Below are 23279 nucleotides of genomic sequence, written 5' to 3'. Positions count from 1 at the left end.
AATTAAATAATAAACTTGTCTCTAAAATTATAAGTTTTTGCTACATCTATTAAATCTCTTAGAACAAGTAATTATTTTCTTTAATTTCTTAAAATTTTTATTGTTTTAAAAGCATAAAAATAATTATGTAATATGTCTTAATAATATAAATTTGTAGCTAAATTCTTAATTTAAAATGACAGTTTTATAAAAATGTAAGCAACATTTAAGTTTTTATAGTTAAAACGAATAAATAAAATTAAATATTACACCAGAGCCATTTTACACCAGGGTATTTGTAGTGCGATACAAAATAAAAATGAGTGAGGTTTTTCGGTCGAGTGTGTACAAGGACGGATAAATTATATTGCTGTATTGGTCTTTAAAGCTTGAAATCAATATTGAATTGTTTTCGAAAAATCAATTCTGAGTGAAAGATGTTCAGTTTATATTTCTAATGTAGGTTATTTTAGTAGTACACATTTGAAATGTTAAGACTATTATTATAAGTAGGTTGATTTTATATTTTAGTTTTACTTATTTGTAATGAAACTCACGACTTTGTGAACTGCCTATTTCTATCGTCAAATGACGCTCAACATTAGAATCCAGTAACCAGGTACAATCCTGATGATAGTAAAAGTTGAGTGGGCTTTCCCTGATCACTATAGGTGATTCTATTATACCAGTATGTTGATTGATCACTCGGTATCCACACACTATATCGTCTTTAAATGAATACTCGGCCGTGTATTCAAATCCTTTGTTGGACCAGCTGTATTTTGATATCGAGTACACCAAGTTGATGGGCGACCACGACTTAACAGTTACTGGTAACCATTCAGCCTAATGTACAGAGAAAATTTAACACATTTCTAAACTATACTCGTATTATTAACAAAGAATTTTACCTGAAAGTCACCACAAATACATGATAGAACATCACCTTTAGTCGACGTGATGTATAGCTGATCTACAATAGATGTAGCGTTCTTAACACATCGACATCCGCCATCTCCACATTCAGTGTAACAAAGATCCGAAGATAACTTATTTAACGATATGACCTGAAAATATATTAATTATCATTCATAGAGATAACTCGAATTAAAACTCTTTATTGATATTTGAATTATTGTATTTATAATATTTATAAATATATAATCAATGAATATCATTGAAATTAATAATACTAATCAATTTTTGACATAGGCATATCCATATCTTTGATATGTGGGTCGAGCACAAGATAAATATATAAATGCAATACTGAATTATCAAAAAGTTATCAAAAAGGAAATAAAATATTATCTTCAAATTTTGAAAAAAATCATTATTATCTTAAAATATGAATATAATTACAAATTTTCATAATTTCTACTATAATTCTAAACGTCATTTTGTCAGAATCATAAGTTTAAACTAGCATTAATTGATAATACAATTTAAGTCAAATTTTGCAGTTCATGTCTGTGCATGATATACACGACTCGTAGACACGTCTATGACCGTTGAATTATAAATGTATCGGTAAATTATAAATTCACGTTCTTCTCTCGTTCACAAAATTTCAACATTAGTATTTTATTTTATCATGTTAAATATACAACGCAAATTAAGAGCTCATTTATTTCATATTTAAATAGTCAAGTCTTTAATATTTTATCTCGTAGTTTTTTACCAATTCTTTATATACCTACTTGACGTTACTTTTTTTTTGTTTTAACGTTTATTGATTATTGGAATAATGTTATTAAATTAAATAAAAATCGTGTTATTGATAATAGTATTATAATTGTATTTATATTAGAGTGCGTATATTTTCAAAAACAAATCAATGCTGCAAGAAAATTTGAAGTTTTCAATATAAAAAAATCACTATTTAAATTAATATATTTAATTAATTTTTAATTTTTTATGTTATTAATCCATTCTGTTGCCATAGTTAATTGTGAAAAATCATTATTAATTAAAAATAATCCACAATTAAGCAATACTTTGAAAAATATTTACTAATGACTTTTAACCTAATAACGTAAATAACATTAATGAAAGTTTTCAATAAGTTTTACAGTCAAATTAGATTGAGAGGAAAAGTAAAATATTTATGCAACTTCATTCAAAATATTAATTATGTCTTATGCTAGTTAAGATAATATTTGATCGTTTATAAGTTGTTAATGAATATAGTTTGATTTAAATGATAGCGATTTATGCATTTTCCAGTTAAAAATGTTTTGAATCCAATGTAAACGTAGTTACACTGTATTGATCAAACAATGTTTATATAAAATAAAGTAAAATTGTTAATATTTTTAATATTATATTATATTTATATTATATTTATAGTTAAGAAAAATATATACATTTTAATGTAGATATTTTATTAAACAAAAGTGTTCTATTTTGAGTTTTTATTTTACTGCTAAATTTAAATAAAACAACTTACTCAGCTAAATGCAATAAAAATATTATAAATCTTGAATCATTTCATTTTTTTAAAAACCATATAATTTTTTTTAAGTAGTTTAACTAAATAGCGACATAATTAATAACTTTTAATCGTTTACAACTCACTAATTTTAAGGTTATTTATTACTTAGTTTTGTTATAAAACATAATGACAGAATTCCATCATGTTTAAATTTATAACTTGATAGTTTATTTTATTTAAAAAATTTATTTGAAGTTTCAATAGATTATAATATATGATTATAATGTATATGTTATTAAATTATAAAAGGAAAATATAAGTTGATTGAAAAAATAAAACTATTATTGAATCGTAAGTTGGTCATATATTAAAAATTATATAAATTATTATGCAATTATTGAATCTTACTTTGATACTTATGCTCTGATTAGCAGCTGGAATTAGATTTTGAGAACATCTCATTTGTCCTTCAACATTCCAAAATATTTGTTCAGTTCCAGGATGTTTCAATCTTCCTCTAGATGAACTACTTAAACCATTGTAGTTCACATCACACAACGTGTCTGGTTGTAATGTTCCTCTTTCTAATACTTAATAATGAAAACATTTTATGTTTGAAATATATTTTAAATTGCAATTTTTGATTAAGTATTATGATGTATAATTATAAGAATTACGAACCATTAAAGAAACTGTAGGCACCATCCAAAAATTCAGTTTCAACGTCTTGCGTGTTAGCCATCAATCTGCGGGCGAAAAGCGTCATATATGTACCTGACGAAACAAACATCTGTCTTTCGCGGAACCTACCATTGAAATAAAGCACACATAATATTTGTAGAGATAGAAAAAATATTTTAAACACTTAAATCAAATTTTCTTGTCAAACTTGCCTGCCATTTGTATCTCTAGCATGATTCTCTACAGGACTGCACAATCGTTTAATAATATCTTTTGACCTTGTATCTGGACCGTCGTAAATGTCTATGAATGATTGACAAGAACTGGCTCTGGAATATAATAAAAATGTATAAATTGTTCAAAAAAAAAAAAAAAAAATAGTTTTTATTATTTACGCAGTAGAATAATCGAAAATAATTAAAAAAATTTTTTTTTTCTTCTGAATGTTGAATTGATAATTGTTTTATTTTTATACATCAGTTTGTGGTTGGATTGCCATATCGATTAACTGTATCGATTATGATATCAGTCCATTTTTTGTATGTACAAATATCAACCACTTATTTATCGAAATTACACCTAGTAGTTAATAGTATCTGTGAATTGAATTAAAATCAAGAAATCAAGTATTTCATTTATTCCATATGATACGTATGTACGTTTACCCATATCAGTTCGAAAAATACATTTACAATGTATACGAAATAATATATATTATACACGTGAAATTGCACGCGCATTATATATTATTTCTACGCGGCATGTTTGATCGCATCGAACTGTTTGAATTGGCGGAAAACAATTAACAAAGACGATGATTATCGATTGATCATCATTCGTGTTGTTACAAAAGAGCGATAACACACGTTGGAAATAGGAACGTGATGACTACGAGAGGTAAGTCTTAATGGCACTCACTTGAGTACGTAGTTGAACAGGGATATGTGCACGATTTCCGGTTCTTTCCCCTCGAAACGAATGGTGCAGTTTGTTTTCCAATTCTGCAAGCCCCGCAAATCGAAATGTCCAGACTTGACGTCGGTCGATTTGATCGTCATCTCGCACGCCTTGTCGTTCTTCGACGGGATCCCTGCAAACAAACATACCATACGCGTCAATACGATTGCCGGAAACCGCTGTTTTGTCGTTATTTTAATTTTACTGGGAACGGCGGCTGCCGGGTACGGAGAGATCACTAACGTGGCCGCCGTGCTCGTCGGTGTCGTGACGACGTTGTCGATGAACTCGATTGTGGCCACGAAACCGGTATAGTCGTACGGTGGGATCGCGGCACCGGCCCTATGGACGACAAGAATAAAACGTTATGCAAAATATAAAATAATATAATTATATTACAATGATAATCAATATAGTATTAATATCTCGATTCCTGTGACGGAAAAACTCGTATTTCAAATAAGAAACATCAAAACAAAATGTTTAAATGCACAATATATAAAAAAGCAGATAAAAATATACGTTTAAATATTAATTCTGATTCGAACCGAGATTCTGTTTTTTTTTTTTTTTTATTGCGGGTGTTTTATTTTTGCGATTATATTCAATTTCGCGTTTTACCTGAACTCTAGAAGCATATTTGGCCCGGGAAACGTATGGTCCTTTTTGCTTTTGTCGCATATCGTTGTCAGCAAAGGGCTATTGGATGTCGGACCTTGGTAAACGTTTATGTAGTGTGTACCGCAATGGCTGAAAAATAATATGATTGTTGTAGAAAAATAAAGACCACACGTTTTGTGGATTTAGCGATCGAAATATATAATTGAATGTATTTAAATTATTACGTAATCATATAACAGTATTTGCTGTGTTAATATTTTATAAGATTTATGTTCCTATATGATTTTTAATAGGATATACAGAATATAGATAACTGTAGTGCTACTATTTGGTTAGAATAAATATTGAAATGTTCGTAATAAGTTATTTTTATTAATCGCAAAATAGTTATTACATTCAATTACAGGTTTTCAAGTGCTTACTATAACTATAAAAAGTGTTTATTTCAGAACTTCTATTCCTGGGGGGGGGGGGGTTATGTAAATTTAGATATGTAGTATATGGTATGCCATAGGAGTAAAAAATTAATAAATAATACAATTTTTTCTGGGGTATACATTTTTATTGCAGGGGGGGTTAATATCCCCTGGCTACCTCCTGAAATAAACACTGACTATAAATACCCTATATAAACACACACATATACGAGTATATGTGCCTGTGTGTGTGTGTGTGTGTGTGTGTGTGTGTTTTAAGTATAGTATGCATAAAACTTAAATGAAGCCCCCGTTATAGTAGTATGTGCATTTTATTCTAATCCAAAAGAACCGTTTAAGAACATTGTGTTTAATGTTTTATCCTAGCGATAAGCTTTTGACGACATAGGATATTTTTATATTAAATAAATTTAAAAAAAAAATATATATATATATATATGTACATGTAAAAAGAAGGAAGAATACTTACAGAAAACATTTTTATCACAGACTAACCGTTTGTTAATGACCTGTCAACCGGATAAAAGCTTTTTAACCGAGAAAGCCACAATTCGTTTGGAAAATTGTGAGTTTACAAGAAAAACTCTAGTTTAGAGGCTACTATTTCATATTTGTCAACGTCTGCATAGAATTTTTAGAACTCTTTACTTTCTTCACAACTTTAACTTCAACCTTAGATTTGTTGTATCTTTTTTCTACAAAAAGTTGTTTATGTATATAATAGCGTTTTTAAATGCCAAAAATTATAACATATTTTAATTTGTTTAATTACTTGACGCTGTAAACATCACGTTTTCATTCAAATATATATACAAATGTGTGTGTTTATGTTTGTGTACTATGGAAAATACGGAATATTATAAGGTATGTACATTTTCCCAATTCGAACCACAAACACAAACTAATGATATGTTTTTGTACAGTTTTAGAATCTCAGTGAAACGAGGAATGTTGATTTCATCATATTTATGTTTCTTTTATGTTTAAATTCATGATTTTAGATTGTTCCAATCATCACCAAATATTAAAAAGGAATAATAATTTAAAATTAGATTACAAATGGAGGTTTCTTTTGAATTGCTCAGCAATTTTTCGAATAATTGAGAAAAACTGAGAAAAATTGCAAAAATCCAACCAAGATCAAGATTCAAACCCTCCTTTTCCACGCGTTATTTACATTTTAATACTTATGACATGCAAATTAAATACAAGATTTTAAAGTTTTTTTGTAGTGAAAAAAATGAATTGGGAAGTTTCAAAAAATGATTTACGGTAATAAAATATTACAACAATTGAGAAAACATTTGGATTTATTTTAGAAGATAATTTGGTTTAATTATTTTTGTTAAATAATTTCGTTAATTTAACTATGAAATTAAATATTAAATTCATTAACTTTTCAATAATCAATTCATTTAAATCAATAAATTACTTTTCCATCTAGAATGTTGATTAGGATTTTGGTTTTATTACTTTATAATAGTTATACAAAGGTAATACGTGAATTGGTTATAAATTTGAAAATATTCAATTAGGTTAGAGGAGTCGTTATTGATTTTATATTTTAAACATCAAATGGAAGAAAGTTCATCACATTTGCAATCACTGTAGGAGATTGTAGATGATGTGTTTATAAAAATAATATAGAAAATCAATTTAAAGAAGTAAAATATATCATTTTTTAATTGACTGGGATTATTAAAGAATTTTTTTTTATTCTAAATACAAGTTATTTTGTAAATAATTTTCGTATGAACAAAAATTATATAAAATAAAAATAAATGCTATTGTTGGTGTCTCAGAATTTGTGTAACGTGTAACGAATAATAGAAGCAAAATAAATCTACGATAATTATTTATTAATTTGTTTTTCATTTAAACTTTTTGTTGATTATCAACTGACTTTCGGATTTTAAATATCTTAAAATGATAACGTCAGAGTACTTCTATAGAATATTTATAAAAAAAAGATAAGAAAAAGTAACAATATTATTGTTTTTAATCTCTTTAATAATATTTTATTGTCACCAAGACTTAAACGCAAATTATTTTATGTAGTTAGATTTAGCTTAAACTTTTAAATTAATTAACATTCGTATATGTGTACCTAATGTGTCTCATAATACATTACTTTTGAGAATAGGCTATGTTGAATTCTATTTAGAGCCACATAATAGAATTTTATTAAAAACATTTTGAATGGGAAAAGTTTGTGCAAATGAAATTTTAGACTTTTTAGAGGTTTGTATGAGAAACGAAAATTTAATAAGATTGCGAGTATATTGATATGAAATATCTCAATTATAAAGTTATAACTTTATTTTTAAAGTTGTCCTCAGAAGTTTTGCTTAAAAATATTTGGTGTGAAACTAACCCTTACGTGACTATATCTGAATTTCCAAAAATGCATACTGATATTTTTATTTGGTTTTCAATAAATAATATTATATATGAATGTCTATAATATTACTATATTCATGAGCAGTATTGTGGCATTCTATACAAACAGTATTATTTGTGCAACAGGCACATTTTCTTCCGAAACGAAAACATTTTTGACTAGCCATTTTAAAAAGTGCGAATCGTATGTAAGCTATATTTTTGAGCACAGTTTTGGAACGGAAAATACTTTACTCGGTTCGTTAACTTTCCGTACATATTAAGTTATGATTTAAATTTTTGTTGCTTATTTTACTATGTATTACGTGCGACTAGTTTTAGTAAAATACCATAAACATTGATCAATTTTATGACTAGTGAATCTTACATTTTATGTGAGAATAAATGAATATAATATATATTAATATATATAATATATATATAAATAAATATAACCAATAATGTTGTATACATCTGATTTTATGAATTTCTAATTCAAAAACAAGATGTTATGTAAATAATTGAAAATTAAAAATAAAATTTAAGCATTGGCGAAGGGTTATAGGTGAAAATGGGATAATGTTTACCCACTTAGAATACGGAGGAACAATTTGGTTTTATTATATTTTAATGATTAAATAAAAAAATAATTTAATAAGTTTGAATATCATAACATGTGTTATACATATAAGATTATATATTAGTAAATTGTTATTATTTTATTTTTCCAACATATTCTTAGAATATACTGGTAGCGGGACATGAGGGCAAAGCTGGATGTGTTCAGCAAGGAGAGTGATCCTAGTAAGCAACCAATTACACTATAAAAATAAATATAGGTAGGTATGAGGTGTCAAGACGAAACGTGTGACCTCTCATTTTTCCGGTGCAAGGTGGAAATGGAAAGTGAGTGTGGGTTACCGTTGTGCTATAAAACGCGTCTCATCGCTCATATTTTTGTTTTATTTTACCTTTAAGGCGGTTCTAAACGATTGGATTTTTCATGCATTTAGACCTATAAGCTGGCGAAAAATAAACATATTTCTAATAGTCCAATTTTAATTTTGAATACTAATTTGAATTTGTTAGCTTCATTTCTATGATCTGTAGGAAAAACTTTTTTATTTTTTTGTCTTGTTATCACTTTAAAGTACAAGTTAACTTTGAGAAAGTAAGTAAAGTTATTAGGGACTGTACCATGTAAACTCTCCAAAAATTTTCAAAATTTGTTTCCTACAAATCATAGAAAAGAAGCTGACGAATTAAAATAATTTAAAAAAATTGAAATTGGATTACCAGAAGTATGTTAATTTTTCGCCAGCTTATTAGCAATATTCATTGTTGCGAGTGTACAAAAGTATTTTTGAGAGTGCAAGGATTGACATGTGCATGCGCGTACGTGTACTATGGAATATAGTCGGTCCCGTTCGCCCGCGTCCGGGTGATAAGAAAGCTATTGTTATTGAGTTTGAATTCCTTCGAAATTCTAATTTTATATTTTATATAATATTATTAAATTTAGTAATAGTGTTATAATAGTCTAGTATCAATGAAAATAGTAAGTTGTTACCATCAGTTTGTATTTAGTGACGTTTCACTGTGTTCGTTTTATGCAATAATTACAAATATTAATATATAACACTCCAGCCCCTGTAACATGAATGATTGGTGATTTAGTAAAAAAAAACTCGTCCAAAATTATCTGTGCCTCAGAAAAAAATACGGCATAATTTGAAAAATATACGTTCCAAAATTAATAGAACCTTAGAGAACGACGATATTCAGGACAGTATTTGTCCTTCGTTTACTTTAGCATAGTACAATGATACGTCGAATGATTTTAAGTTCGGCTTTCATCATTATCTTTTTATACAACGTTTTCGTATTTTAAGTGATCGTAGAAAAAAAAATATTGAATCTGATTCTCTCGATTGTTAGAATTTTGTTAGAAAACACGATATCATTGGATTTCAGTTTAAAACCGCGATTAATTTTCGACGATTTCTAACTCCTATAGGTTAAAAAAAAAAGAGAGGCTTTGAAATACCGACACAAACAATAACAATTATTAAAGAATGAAAACACGTAAGAATGTTTTAAACGGTAAAAATCACATTTTTGCCACCACAAAAGTGCAAAAATAAAATCGCTCGTAACTGTGCTGCCGCAGGGTCAGGTCGACGGGTTTCGCGAGCACGTGCACGAGACGCGGTTCTCGCGAGTCCACCTGCATCTCGGATTATTATTCACATACTATTATTATTATCGTTATAATCGCCGTATTCGATCGGCCGGCGGCTTTCTTTGTGCGCGCGACCCGATGATAAACGACGACGACCGCCGTTGCGCCGAAGGGTGGAAATCGTGCGGTTTTCGGGTGTGCTCGGGGTGCAGATCGCAGCGGAGCGGCGTGAGGGCGTGGGAGTGCGGCGTTGTCTCGCGCGCGCTGTATTATTTATGTCACGTTTCGTTGGACTTTTCCGCGTCGACGTTTTATCAATCGTCGTCCTGGTGCGCGGGTCGCCCTGGGCCCGGCGGTACGTGCGGCAGACACGCCGACCGGGCGCACACGTTTCAGATGGACTACATTCGTCCAGGGGTCCGTTTCAAAACCGATACGACACGAAAAACTTGAAAAAAAAAATAATCGTACGACTCGAACTCGAGTGCCGATCTCTCTCCGTCTCTTTCTCCGTCCATTTGGATGTACTGCGGTCACAAATGCACGCGGAGAGGAAAGATAACCTTTGCGTAACGGAACGTTAATTTTTGAACCGTATTTCCGTCCGCACCTGAACGCACCAGCCAACCGTGATTTTACGTGCGGCTGGCCGGGGCGAATTCAGCACCGGCAGCCACGCATGGATTACCGACCGCAGAAGACACTCGCGCGCGCGCACGCCCTTACACTACAACGACGCCCCCCCGGAGCGCGGAGAACTATGTTTCCTTCGGGTTGTCGTGGATTGGTCGTCGCATTCCCCATGCTACCGCTCGGAATATTATTCCCTGAACGTCCGTTCTCGTACGTAAACTCCACGATCCCTTTCTTGTTTCTTCTAACTTTAACCCCTCGTCCTTTTGTTCGTTTCCTACACACACACACACACACACACACACGCGCATTCAAACGTGACACGCGCACGTATATATATATATATTTATGTACGTATGACTGTTTGTGTATGAGTTCGGATTAATTATACCGTCGAGTACGTTTTCAGTGTTTAGTGGCTCGGAGTCATTTCACTCACGATTGTTTTAATGCACTCTTGAGTCCCAAACAGTTGGGGCGAGAATCACGGTTTTTAATATATTTTAATTTAAACCAAAAAATCCATCTGTAAAGTCAGATAATATTATGAAATACTATAATAGTACATATGAATTTGTTTTTATTTTTTATTTTTTTGTACGTCATCAACAAATCTCAGAATCACGACATCCAGAAAAGTATAATTAACTGAATAATATTTTGTAAATTACTGATTTGAAATCGATCTACATATATAAATTCGATGAACACGTTAAATCGCAATCTAACAAACATCCGCAAAACTAAATTCAACTTGAGTTATACGTCGAATAAACTTGTATGGGGATTGATTTTATAGATGTTTATGGCCCGGTTAAATTTCATCAGAATGTTTTACGTTGTATTTTAAAACACTTATAAAAATTAAACGTAACGATTTATTTTATTACCATTTTTATTAATGGTTTATACAATGATGATTTATCTGTGATGTTTAAATTATGGTTTTAAATGAAAAAACATAAAAATAAATTCAAATATTAAAATAAATATAGCATTAAGTTATTATGAAATAATTTTTAATTCACTATTATGTCTGTGTACTTATATAATAATAAAATAATAAATAAATTTATCTAATTTATTTTATTGTATCAACCTAGAATTGTAGTATTTAGACGACCAAGTTTAATCTAAATATCTCGTAACTGAATATAATAATGTTAATGAAATTTACCAAATACTACAATCATAATTAGACTTACGAAAAAAAAAAAATAGATACTAATAATATGATTTTATCAAATTGAATAGTACAATAAAATAAAAGATTAGTATGTTTAAAAAATCATCATATATATTATGAAATATAACCTTGCTTATTTCAAATCAAAGTTGGTGAATATCGTTTCGTATCAAATATATGTTTACGTATTATGTACCATAGTTTTAATTCTGGTTATTTAAATTGTATTTACTACTATGTTATGCATGTGTCCACATAGGTGTACAAATCAAATAATTATGCATAGTAGCTATATACTAAATGCTAAGTAAACTTAAATTCGTTTTTTATATGAAAACATCTTATATAGCGTTCAGATTTTTTTTTGCTCGAGCATTGAACATTTTCGATTATTACCTTTTTCGCGTAACGCTCGAAACCTGTTATATTATTAAAATGAAAGGTGATTTTTGTGACGGTTATATCTGAAGTTCTACTGGACCGATTTGCATAGTTTTTTGTTTTAAACACAATTACTTTGGGCACAGATAAGCCATCTAATAAGATAATTTCAAAAATGTAATCAATTGAATGTTATTAGGAAAATTAAATTTTCCTTGTATACGATATCGATTCGTCATCAAGACTATGGCGCAACGCAGTGGTACGCTAACCTGATAGATAACCGCCCATTGCATGATTCGACTAGAACGGTGGCGTAGAACGCGTTTTCTCTTTCAACAAATACAATTCTTAAACATTTTCAATCCTGTCCTAAAAATCATATGAAATTTCGTGTTTTAAATTAAGAATATTCAATTTAAATTCTATAATATACGAGTAACTCTATATTTCTAAGCCGTTATATATGTTTTCACATATTTCGAGGGTCGCCCGCGACACTTTACAGATTTTTATATGTATATATATATATATTGTATTGATTTCATACAGAATATGAGAATGAAAAATATTAATTTAAATGTATTTTAAAATACGATATTACATTTCACGGATAATTATTTTTATATGTTTTGAAAAAATAGAATAAGGCTTTCGCTAAAACTGTTGTGCCCATTAAACGTAGTTATATAATATTACATAAATTAATAGCGCATATAAAGTAGAATCGGTGATATGTCAATTATTTGGTGATAAAATATATAGAATAAATGTTAAATATTAATTCGTTTACTAATTATTAATAATTATAGCTTACTTGAGTGGTAACGATAATGTAAGAAACTGGAGCCGAACTTTAGTGTGAACGGAACTTGTTGTTATATGGTACTTGCAGTAAAGGTCTGTACCATAAATGCCGGGAAACCCTGGACTGGCAAGCGTACAGGAGTCTTTGTTGCAGGAAAAGTCTTGATACAACCAATCGCATACTGTAAAAACAAATTGAGGTAATCAATTGCATAAACGTAGCTAAATTGCCTATATCGTTCGCCGTTATTACTTACAACGAAACGTGATAACCTATGTTACAGTTATATTAATTAAAATTGTATTCTATATAGTTTGTTACTACCTAACAGCTTGTTCCAAGTTTTAGTGGAAGTTAATTACTATTTTACCTACACCAAATATAGCAGTTCAATTTCAGTTATTAATTTTTTCAAATATACATCACAATTTTCAGTTTTTATTACCTAAATAAAATATAAATTTATAATAATTTATTTAAATTTTTCATATGGGACATTTTACATTTTGTAAAAATGTTAAAAACCCTATTATAGTATGTATGTAAAGAAGAAATACAATTCAAAATTTCGATTGATACATCAATATTAATAATAGTAATTCGATAACTTTGGTTTTAAATCAATATTTTTTAGTAGTTATTAACAATTGACTATTCAATTTTATGATTTATTAATAAAAATATAAAAATATGTAAAGCATTAAATTTTACAATAATGTTAAAAACTGTAATTATTATAATTATTAAATTCATACATTTTTATTCATTATGACGTTGAAAAATATAAAATATACAATATATAATTTTATTTTTAATTTATATTATTAACCCTAATTCGTATCACAATGTTTACTGTTCTATTATACATACTTGTAAAAAGATGTTATTCTACCAGAATTCTAGATCTATAAAAATCATGTCTTATTTTACATTTTATTTGCATATAGGTACTTAGATTTTATTGTATGTAATTGTTTTAAATATAAATATAAGATTGAAACTATTTTAGTGTTTATTAAAAATTGGTTTTTTAATAAATTATAATATCCATTTTATTATAAGTTTGTTATAATTCTGGACTGATAGATTTTTTTATTCAAACAAGGCATTTACTATTAATACAACAATTTATCAGGGGAAAATTACTGCAAATATGATTAAATTAATTAAAAGTATTCACGATAAAAAATAGACATTATACACATTTACAATACTACGGATTAATAATATTTACTACACATGTAGATAAAAAAAATGTGTAAGGGCATTTATATAGCACATTAACGTATAATATACATGTAACTAGTATTAGAGTAACTTACTAAGTGTGAATGATATTTTTGGCAAGGTAATAGAAACTCCATTAACTTACTACTTAATATCAGGCGTACTTAATGAACCATTTTGAACACAAAGCATTATTTGAAAACAGATGTCTGAATCAGAATCTCGGTTGGTGTGCATGTTAACGTTTAGTAAAAAATTAATGATTCGGGTAAAATATTACGGCAATATATCATATTAAATTGCATTTATGTGTGGCCATAATATTTCTTTGTTATAACTCAGAATAATATTATACACCCCAGTGATATTATAACACGATATTTTGGGGAATTCAGCCATTTGTAAAGTACCCAGATAGAAACAAAATAGAAGTTTTATTGTTGCTAAAAGATATTGAGTTATTTTTTTTCTTCATAATATTAATCACAAAATTATTAAAATAAAAATGTATGGTATTATGTGTATCATACAGTATCTAATGACACTGATATTTTTTTTCTCTATTTTTCGATAACTTTATTCCATATTATAAGAAGTAGAATTTAATTATAATAAACAGAAAATGTCATTAGATGTACATGTACGATAAAAACAGTTTTAATCTTACGTTGCACTTTTGGAAATATATTACTGCACACAGTCATGAAGACATACATGTACGATGAAATTCCTTTTGTGCTTAACCCGGAATTTTTGAGCCATAAATGTGTACGTGTTACAGTTTGGCCGAAGTTTCAACTTGGAATTAGCTAATGTAACCTAGGTAGTAACTACGCTAATATTACATGTACTATGAGATCATGAGACAACAGACCCTCCAAGACCAAGCAATTTAATTAAAATACATATAGACTTACCTGTATGCTCTATCCTTCTGCCTCCTTTGGGCCTAAATGCTAGACCCTGAACATTTGTTAATGATGTAAAGCTAAAATATGCTAAAAATTGTGATCTAGAGGTGGATTCTTCAATTCTGAAATAGAATAACAACAACAATATTGTTAACGTTTTGCTAATTTTAATATAATGTTTTGAACAATAATAATGAAACATTTTTGAAAATAAAAAATTTTAATTATTATGTATTTATTTTATTTTTATGAGAAAATTTCTTTTTAAATTTCATATCAATTTTTGGAAAATTATTTTATTTTTTAATATAAAAAATTGATTTAAAGTCGATCCTTTAACTGTCATGAGGATACTATTTTTAATTTTTAAAATATAAATAGTAAAAAGTAAATATAAGTTTATGTACATAGATATATATTATTTAATATTATTTACTATTTATTTAGTTTATTCAATCTAATATATTTATATATAAAGAAATGTACAGGTTAGTATTGAAACTTATTCAACATAGAATATTTTTAATTATATACTCTATAGGTATATTTTATTTATAGTTTTATAATAAGAGATAAGGGGTGTATAAATTATTGAATTAACTTATAATTCTGAATGTTTTTAAATTACTGCGAATTTCAAAATATTGGAAGTTTATAAGACTATTTAATTATTTGTTTCTAATATACCTTCGAAACATATTCGTTACCAATGTGAAACTATTTATCATACTAAGATACGAAAAGTTGAGCATCATTGTTGTCATTAAACACTATCCGCAAACGGATATGTAGCCAGGCATAAACTCGTGCGTGACTATTTTAAGAGTTCACAAATATACATATAATATATTTATTTGTAATAAAAGCAAATGCTATTCCGTTTCACAAAGCTAATATTTACCAAGCTAAAACGACTGAGTGATCTATATCTGTCATAAAAGAGGATAGTTTATAAGAGGAATAAAAACCTTGGCCAAAAGGATACAGTAGATATGCGGTTCGGCTCGACAACTACGATGGAGACCAGTCGATAAATCGTTTTCATGTGTTCGAATTTCAGACTTTTTGATGATTACAGTGAAGCGATTTGGATTACAAATCGAGGGAAAGTCAATCTAGGGTTGAGGTCTTTGGTCAGGGGTGGAAGGCTCGTATGTCTACAGAAAATTAATGTCAGCGTCTGTCTGTCTGTCTTGAACGGACCGTTGGCTACGCACCAGTAACCGACCGCAAAAACCCATCAGCTCAAAATCTGACCTTAATATCGGTCCACCCTTTTTCCATTACACATTTGTTTTTTGTTTTTCGATCAATAAAATGAATTAAATATTTCATCATTAATATAAAAACAATAATAATAATAAACAATTCGATTATGGAAGTATACTGGGTGCTGAAAAATAAATAAATAAGCATCACAGGTACTGAAGTAAAAACTTCTAGAGACGTTCAGCGTACACTTAAATTTATGGCATCGTTAATAAAGATGATACTATCGCTTTTAATACGTTGTTAGAAGAAAATTGTTAACGTTAATAATTAAATACGTAATACTCTTGGATGAAATATAATATATAAAATTAATTAAAGTGCATTACCATCATGTTAATGCGTACGCCTTTGTAATTTAAAATAAAAACACACGGAACACTTTTATAAATTTAATTTTATGAATAATGTGAATTAACTTAAGGTTTGCACAACTTCTATTATATACTCATAATATTTATATTGTAACCAACGTAATATAATATAGTGCACGACAGTGTTAGTGTTCAGTAAGATGTAATATGTAAGTGGATAAATTACGTACAATACTGATATTTTTATTAAATGTTAATGTTTATACGTTCAACTGTATTTACTGATATTCAATTAATAATATATTGAATTTTAGCCTTGTTCATTTGATTCTAAAGGGATAGAAAAAATAAATAAATTGAGTAAAAAATGTTCAAAGACAACTGTGTATGAAAAATATGCAGCCAACAGGAATAATAGGTTCACTATCAATGGTATCGTTTTTATGATGTTTGCAATAAGATATTATCATCTTATATGGAGAACACAATACGAGTAGTTAGCGAATGTAATATGTGTCTTATGGCAGAGAGTTTTTTCTCGATTGTGGGAAACTGTCCAATCCCAGTTGATGTTTATCACTAAAGAAACAAATGGAAAATATAGCATGTGCAATTTCGTAGGAGAAAGAAAGCTGGTGGGTGCATAATGTTGGTGATTGTTCATACAAATGTGCGAGTAAATAGTTTCTACATCAAGTATAAAAATAATTTCTGAGTATATAGATTAAGAAAAACTAAAACCAACATAATTTAAACAAATTTATCTAGGAAAAATAATTTCTTTGACTGGGTGAACCCCACTTTAAATCGTTTATTAAATTCAATAATTGACGAAGATCAAAAACAATATTACTATTATTCTTAGTTGAAGTGATCAAAATTCGTTAAAGAGTTCTTGGTTTCCTATAGTCTCAAGAGAATCATTTGCCGGGCTATTGTTACTTATTGTTATAAATTACTTGATAAAGTTTTTCTGTTATAATAGAGATTTTCTATTTACTAATGAACAAAAAAGTGAAAACAATGTCTCTAAATAATTTTTTAAACTGCAAGGAATTTATTTAGATATAGTTTAAGATGATATATATGATTAAGATATATTTTTAAGTATAATGATTTGATTTACTTAAATTATTTCTTTAATTATTAACTTTAATTGTTATACTCGTAATATCATGGAACTTATGAGTAGAACCCGTATTACATTTATGTTTATTTTTGATGATGAATTTCACTTTGTGTTTTTGGTTATGCGTGAGCTATCTTTAGGAGTGCCGCAAAATACCAAAAAAACTTATCGCAAATAAGTGACTTAAATTTTCCACTAGATTCATTGGCATTTAGCATAAAATTATAAAATTTTAAGTTTATATACTGTAAAATTGTACGTTAAATAAACCATTTTCTGTTTTTTCACATAAATAAAATGAAAATTTATAATTAAATTAAATATAATTTTACATCAAATATCTTAACCTTAAAAAAACACACAGTTTCAAGGTATAGACTTATATAATTTACCGTTATTGAATTATTATAGTATTAGTATAATAAATTAATAATATTGGTTGAAGTGTCAAGTGTGCCTCGGCTGAAAATAAGTTGAAATTATGGTATCGTGAGGTCATAAGGCTGGGAAACATTTCTGTTATAGACTTTACACATTTATACAATTTCGTTTTCATAGGACTTTAGAACTTATACATTGAGTTGATATATATCTTTACATACTATATTTCATATAATAAGATACTAAATTGTTATTGTAATTATACTAATTTACTCAGTATTTAATTTTGATATTGCATCTAGATTAATCTGTAAATTAATGTAGTAATTATTTTACAATGACCATAGCAATTATAGCAATTATTGTATATATTGCCTACCAATATTATGATGTGGGCATGGCTGTATAGTCATCTGATATAATCTTTGGTAAACATATGCTTTAAAATGTAAAATGTTTGACTTTTCGTAGAATTTAATATTTAGATGTGGCTTTTGACCTAAAACTGTTCAAGTGAAAATTAAGTGATCTTTGGAAAAAGTACGTTTCTGAGTTACTTTATATTATATTAGTGATAGGTAAAAGTGACTAATAACTAATGTAGTTACTCGAACATTTTTATTATTCAACTAGTTATTATTATTTTCGACTAATTTTTATTATTCGACTAGTTATTATTATTCTTCGACTAATTTTTATATTTAATTTATATTATTATTATTTTACTTATTTTTAATTTTTATAATTTGACTTATAATTTTTATTCAACTCGTTTTTATTGGACTGATTGAAAACTTTTAGCAGAATTATTTTATTCAACATAATAATATAACAAAAAACTTAAAAAACTTAAACATTACTTCAGAGTAATATAAATTAGTATAAATCAAAATTTACAAATTAACAACTGTTTTAAATGAATTTTGGGTATTAAATATATTTTAAATTTGTAGTTTATGACGTAAGTGTCATTATCGGTATTTTTTTTTTAACTAGTTTAAAATAAAAATACGACTAAAATTTCTCAAAATTACTGAATTATCAGTTCCTAATTTTAGCCAATAATTATTAGTCGACTAATTTCATATATTTTTTTTGTTGGTCTTAAACATTTTAGTCGAATAATTAGTTGGTTGTACGTGATGAAAACCGACTAATAATCGGTAGTATCAAGTAGTCGTTCCTGCCCATCACTATATTATACTACTTCCAATCAACCTTCTATATTACAATTTGCAGGTAGTAACTATGTTTTAAATAGTTCAGAATGATGGAAAATGTGTCACAGTATTTTTTAAAGAAATACAAGTCGTAACTCTAGATTTTAGATGTTGTTTTTCTTCTTTTTTTTTCGCCTTTCTCCCTACTATTTGGGATCGGTTGGTCGGTTATTATTAACTATTTATAATATTTCACAAAGATTTCGAATTGAAGAAGATTTGAATTCAAATAAAAAAAAGTTAAATATAATAAAAATATGTAAATAATACCCTACAGTTTTGATTTGAATTGTCATAAGATATTATAAAAAATAATATATTCTCAATATGAATAACTTGGTCTAAAAATATTTATGGATAAACTTTTTTTTTTTGTATTCCCATTGATATACTTTGTTTAATTTAAATGTTTGTTTGTTTAATAATAGAATAAGTAGTGTCAGTATACCACTTTATTGTCTTATTTTTAAATTAACCTTTTCTCTTTTTTTCTACCACATTTACATTTTTATTTATTTTTATCTTATGTTATAAATACACAGACTAAAGATTTAGTCAAGTAAGATAAAATGAGGTGACTGAAGTTTTATGTTCATATTCGAAAATACTTTAACTATGGTTGTTCAAAACGAAAGGGATTAAAATTAAGACATATAAAATAGCAAGATGACCTTCAATATTAAAATATTTTCATAATTTCTATCATATGATACCAATGAATCATGACCATCGTTTTCATCGAAAAACATACCTAGAAAGTATTAGGTGTTTAAGGTAGTTAAAATAATACATAATGAATATACAAATCAAAATGCTTCTCTAGATTTTTTTAAAATATATAATACATCACAGTTTTATAAAGATAGAAATAAAATTATTTAATTGTGTTCATCCGGTAGTGAAGAAATTATATTAATACCCAAATGAAATAAAATAGTATTCTCGATCATAATTTATGGATTCGGCATTACTATTATTTAAACTAAATGCAATAATCCATTCAATCAATACACTTATTTATTTTTTACAAATCTTAATATTTCTGTTGTTTGATTCTTGTAAGGAAAATTTAAATTCAAAAGTTTTACTTTTTTTTTACATTTATTTTTTATTTGCAGCATGAATAAATGTTTGACTTTACTCATGCATATTATATAAAAAGTATTATTGAATTACAATGTTACCATATTATTTTACAATATAACTATTTTCTTAGCGTAATGTAAATCTATACCTTAAAGAAGAAATCAAATTATATTGAAACGTACACCTATTTTATAAAAAAACTTGTATTTAAAAATAATTTCCTTTTTTCTTTTTGTATTTTTCCCGAGTCTTACTTATTTATATATATATATATATATATATATATATATATATATATATATATATAAATATATCTTTCACGTAGTCATAAACACGCGTAAGGGCGGAAATCTAGTGGGGATTATTCAGCATCCTCTTTTCCTTTAACGTTGGTATACTCAATGATATTAAACATATCTTATTTTTACTTGGATTAGATATATACATGAATTTAATATATTTATTCGCTAAACCAATCTGTGTGATTAGAAGTTCGTATATCTCATTTTGTTCCAATGGAAACTTAAATTAAATATATGTAGATTTTATCATATTATTTTATTAGGTATACGTTTGATCCTTACCGAAAATTTAATGTAGCTGATTCTCGATCTGCGAACATAACGACTGGAGGCGCTAATCGTTCATTTTGTCCACATATTCTAGGTCCTGTCCCTTGACCAAAAGAGTCTAATAACTCTAGATATCCAGACACACAACTAAAAAAATAAATAAAAAAATATATAAATAAAAAATATTTTTGAAACTAAATCTTTTATTTGGTTATAAATCATTGTTAATGATCAATATTATTAAAAAATAACACGTCAAGTTAAAAGTAGGTTATTCACATAATTATTTAATAAATACTTGTTAATTTATTTTCCTGGAATTGGTTATAAAGTATAATTAATGTTATTCATTGATATAAATATATGTCATTTAATCTATGTAATGGTATACCTAACATAGAATTACTTTAAATAATTCATATATTTCATGATCTTTAACATTTATAAATATATATTCAATGTTAAATAAAATAGAGTTTATCAAAAAAATTAATAATTACTTACTGTGCTATTTTTAAGTGCGCAATCAATCATTAAAATATTAAAATTATATATTAATTTTAAATAATGCTTTTTAAAGCTTTAAAATAGTTTGTTAATTGTTTAAATGTAGGTAACAAAATGTATATAACTATTATTATTCATATAAGCTTAAACCAGATATAATAATTACTTTAAAACTTTGAAATATATAGAATGTGTTATGGCTCATCAATAATTTTTAGTTATACAATAAATTAATAATATCAATGAACTTTAAAGTAATTTGGGTAGTTATTATCGTTAGCCATAATAAAATTTATCCCATTAACAGTTTTTTAGAATGGTGAATAAAATATATTTTCATGACCGCAATAAAGATTCAATTATTTATGTGAAATCATTTAACCCAGACTATATATTTAATCACTTACATTATTTTTGTTCAGAGATTTATTCATGAATTTTGGATTAATTTTAAATATAATTAACTTGGATTATTTTAATGCGGTTGGAATATGAAACTATAACTTTACTAATTTACAAATATTAAAAAGAGCGAACCCGTAAATTAATTCCTAATTTTGATATACTTTGGTTTTTATGCTAAGTATTAAAGTGAAAAAAAAAATTCACTCGGTATGGTTAACAGTAAAATTCAATAAATTACAGTATTACTGTTCTGAATCGAGAAAATTATACTTCACCTAAAAGCATTGAAAATGTATGTTTAACAAAAATAGAAAAAACTATAATTTAACGAAGAGATGAAAATTTCATGATATAGACGATAAAAAAATATCACTACTGAGTTCTGAATAAAATGTCCAACGTGAAAGTAATATTTTTGAACTTTAGAAACTTTACTGGTATATGCCATTGTTCTGGAAATGAATACATAAATCATACTGTGATCGAAGTGAAATAATTGATTACACGAGATGATGTAAAAAAAGTTATATTCCTTAGAGAGTTATGACGATAAACGTTTTCAAATCCTTATCAATACCACGGACTGCATTGACAGTTTAATAGGGTTGTCACATTCATCCGTTAAAACGGAGTGAGTTGTATCCACATACTTACTTGTAACTGTCGAGTATTTTGTCTCCAAATACAGGTCTATTAGAATGTAAAGAAGATAAATATATTATATCCACGCGTCTATTACTTTTTTTTTATACATTTATATATATTTCCAATTGCCAACGGGATTCTTCACCTGTGTTTTCATTCACATAATTTCATTCATAAATGGTTTTATTTTGGATTCTTTTTACCGTTATCAAACACACTGCTCATTACCTTCGCGCGTGCACCGTCGTACCCAACCACTTTGGCCGTCACTGTTGCCGTTATGGTTGTTATTTTTAGGGCGAAACAAAAGCGAAAAAGGGATTATTATTTACATAGCCGTCACGGAGATCGCCGCAAGATTGCAACCAAGGGTGCTGTGCAGTTCCACACGGCGAAACGGAAAGGAACCGCGACATTCGTACACAACCATAATATAGCAATCGATCACCGCGCGCACCAGCCGTGTTCCTTCTTACGAGTACTAGGTAGTTGTTAAGATATCCGCCGGCGGATTTTTGCTCACCGTTATTGCATTGAAAACACTGCCGATCTATTGTTATTATTACAACGGTACGATTGGATCAGCTGTACAGATGTATTTCCCGTGTAAAACAATCGATTGTTGCGTACACACCACACATAAGTTGTATGAGCGTTTGTAACGGATCAGGATGAAATCAGAGCGCCTCGGAATAATATTTAGGACGCGAACGCGCGCCGTTTGGCAATAAAAAATAACGAAGTGCCTCGCTTGAACACGCCGAACGGATAACGGCGCAAGTCAGGATAATGGGTTTCCATCAACACTGTTATTATTATTATTATTATGTAACCGTGTAATAATTGTACTATTATTATCATTATCGTCCGAGCAATGGTACGCGTCTATATTCGTGACAATGAGTGTCCCCGTACCGTGTGGTGTAGCGCGCCGA

The 23279-nt window shown here is 27.9% G+C and overlaps 1 protein-coding gene across 1 annotated transcript in view; it reads right to left on the bottom strand.

Moving 5' to 3' along the window:
• The window catches only part of LOC112693064, a 179050-nt gene that overhangs the window by 2289 nt on the left and 153482 nt on the right, over positions 1–23279 (bottom strand). Inside the window, exons 6-16 of the mRNA XM_025567958.1 lie at positions 20800–20934; positions 14823–14938; positions 12688–12859; positions 4673–4801; positions 4257–4393; positions 4013–4184; positions 3307–3423; positions 3095–3219; positions 2822–3003; positions 891–1046; positions 537–825 (exon numbers count right to left, since the gene is read on the bottom strand). Of these exons, the coding sequence (XP_025423743.1) occupies positions 537–825; positions 891–1046; positions 2822–3003; positions 3095–3219; positions 3307–3423; positions 4013–4184; positions 4257–4393; positions 4673–4801; positions 12688–12859; positions 14823–14938; positions 20800–20934 (1730 nt within the window). The remainder of the gene's footprint in view (positions 1–536; positions 826–890; positions 1047–2821; positions 3004–3094; positions 3220–3306; positions 3424–4012; positions 4185–4256; positions 4394–4672; positions 4802–12687; positions 12860–14822; positions 14939–20799; positions 20935–23279) is intronic.

The sequence above is a fragment of the Sipha flava genome, unplaced genomic scaffold, assembly GCF_003268045.1.
Source record: "Sipha flava isolate LNK unplaced genomic scaffold, YSA_version1 80_pilon_pilon, whole genome shotgun sequence".
In the NCBI taxonomy this organism is placed as follows: Eukaryota; Metazoa; Arthropoda; class Insecta; order Hemiptera; family Aphididae; genus Sipha; species Sipha flava.
The sequence above is the reverse complement of the archived record's forward strand: the minus strand, read 5'-3'. Positions and strand labels throughout refer to the sequence as shown.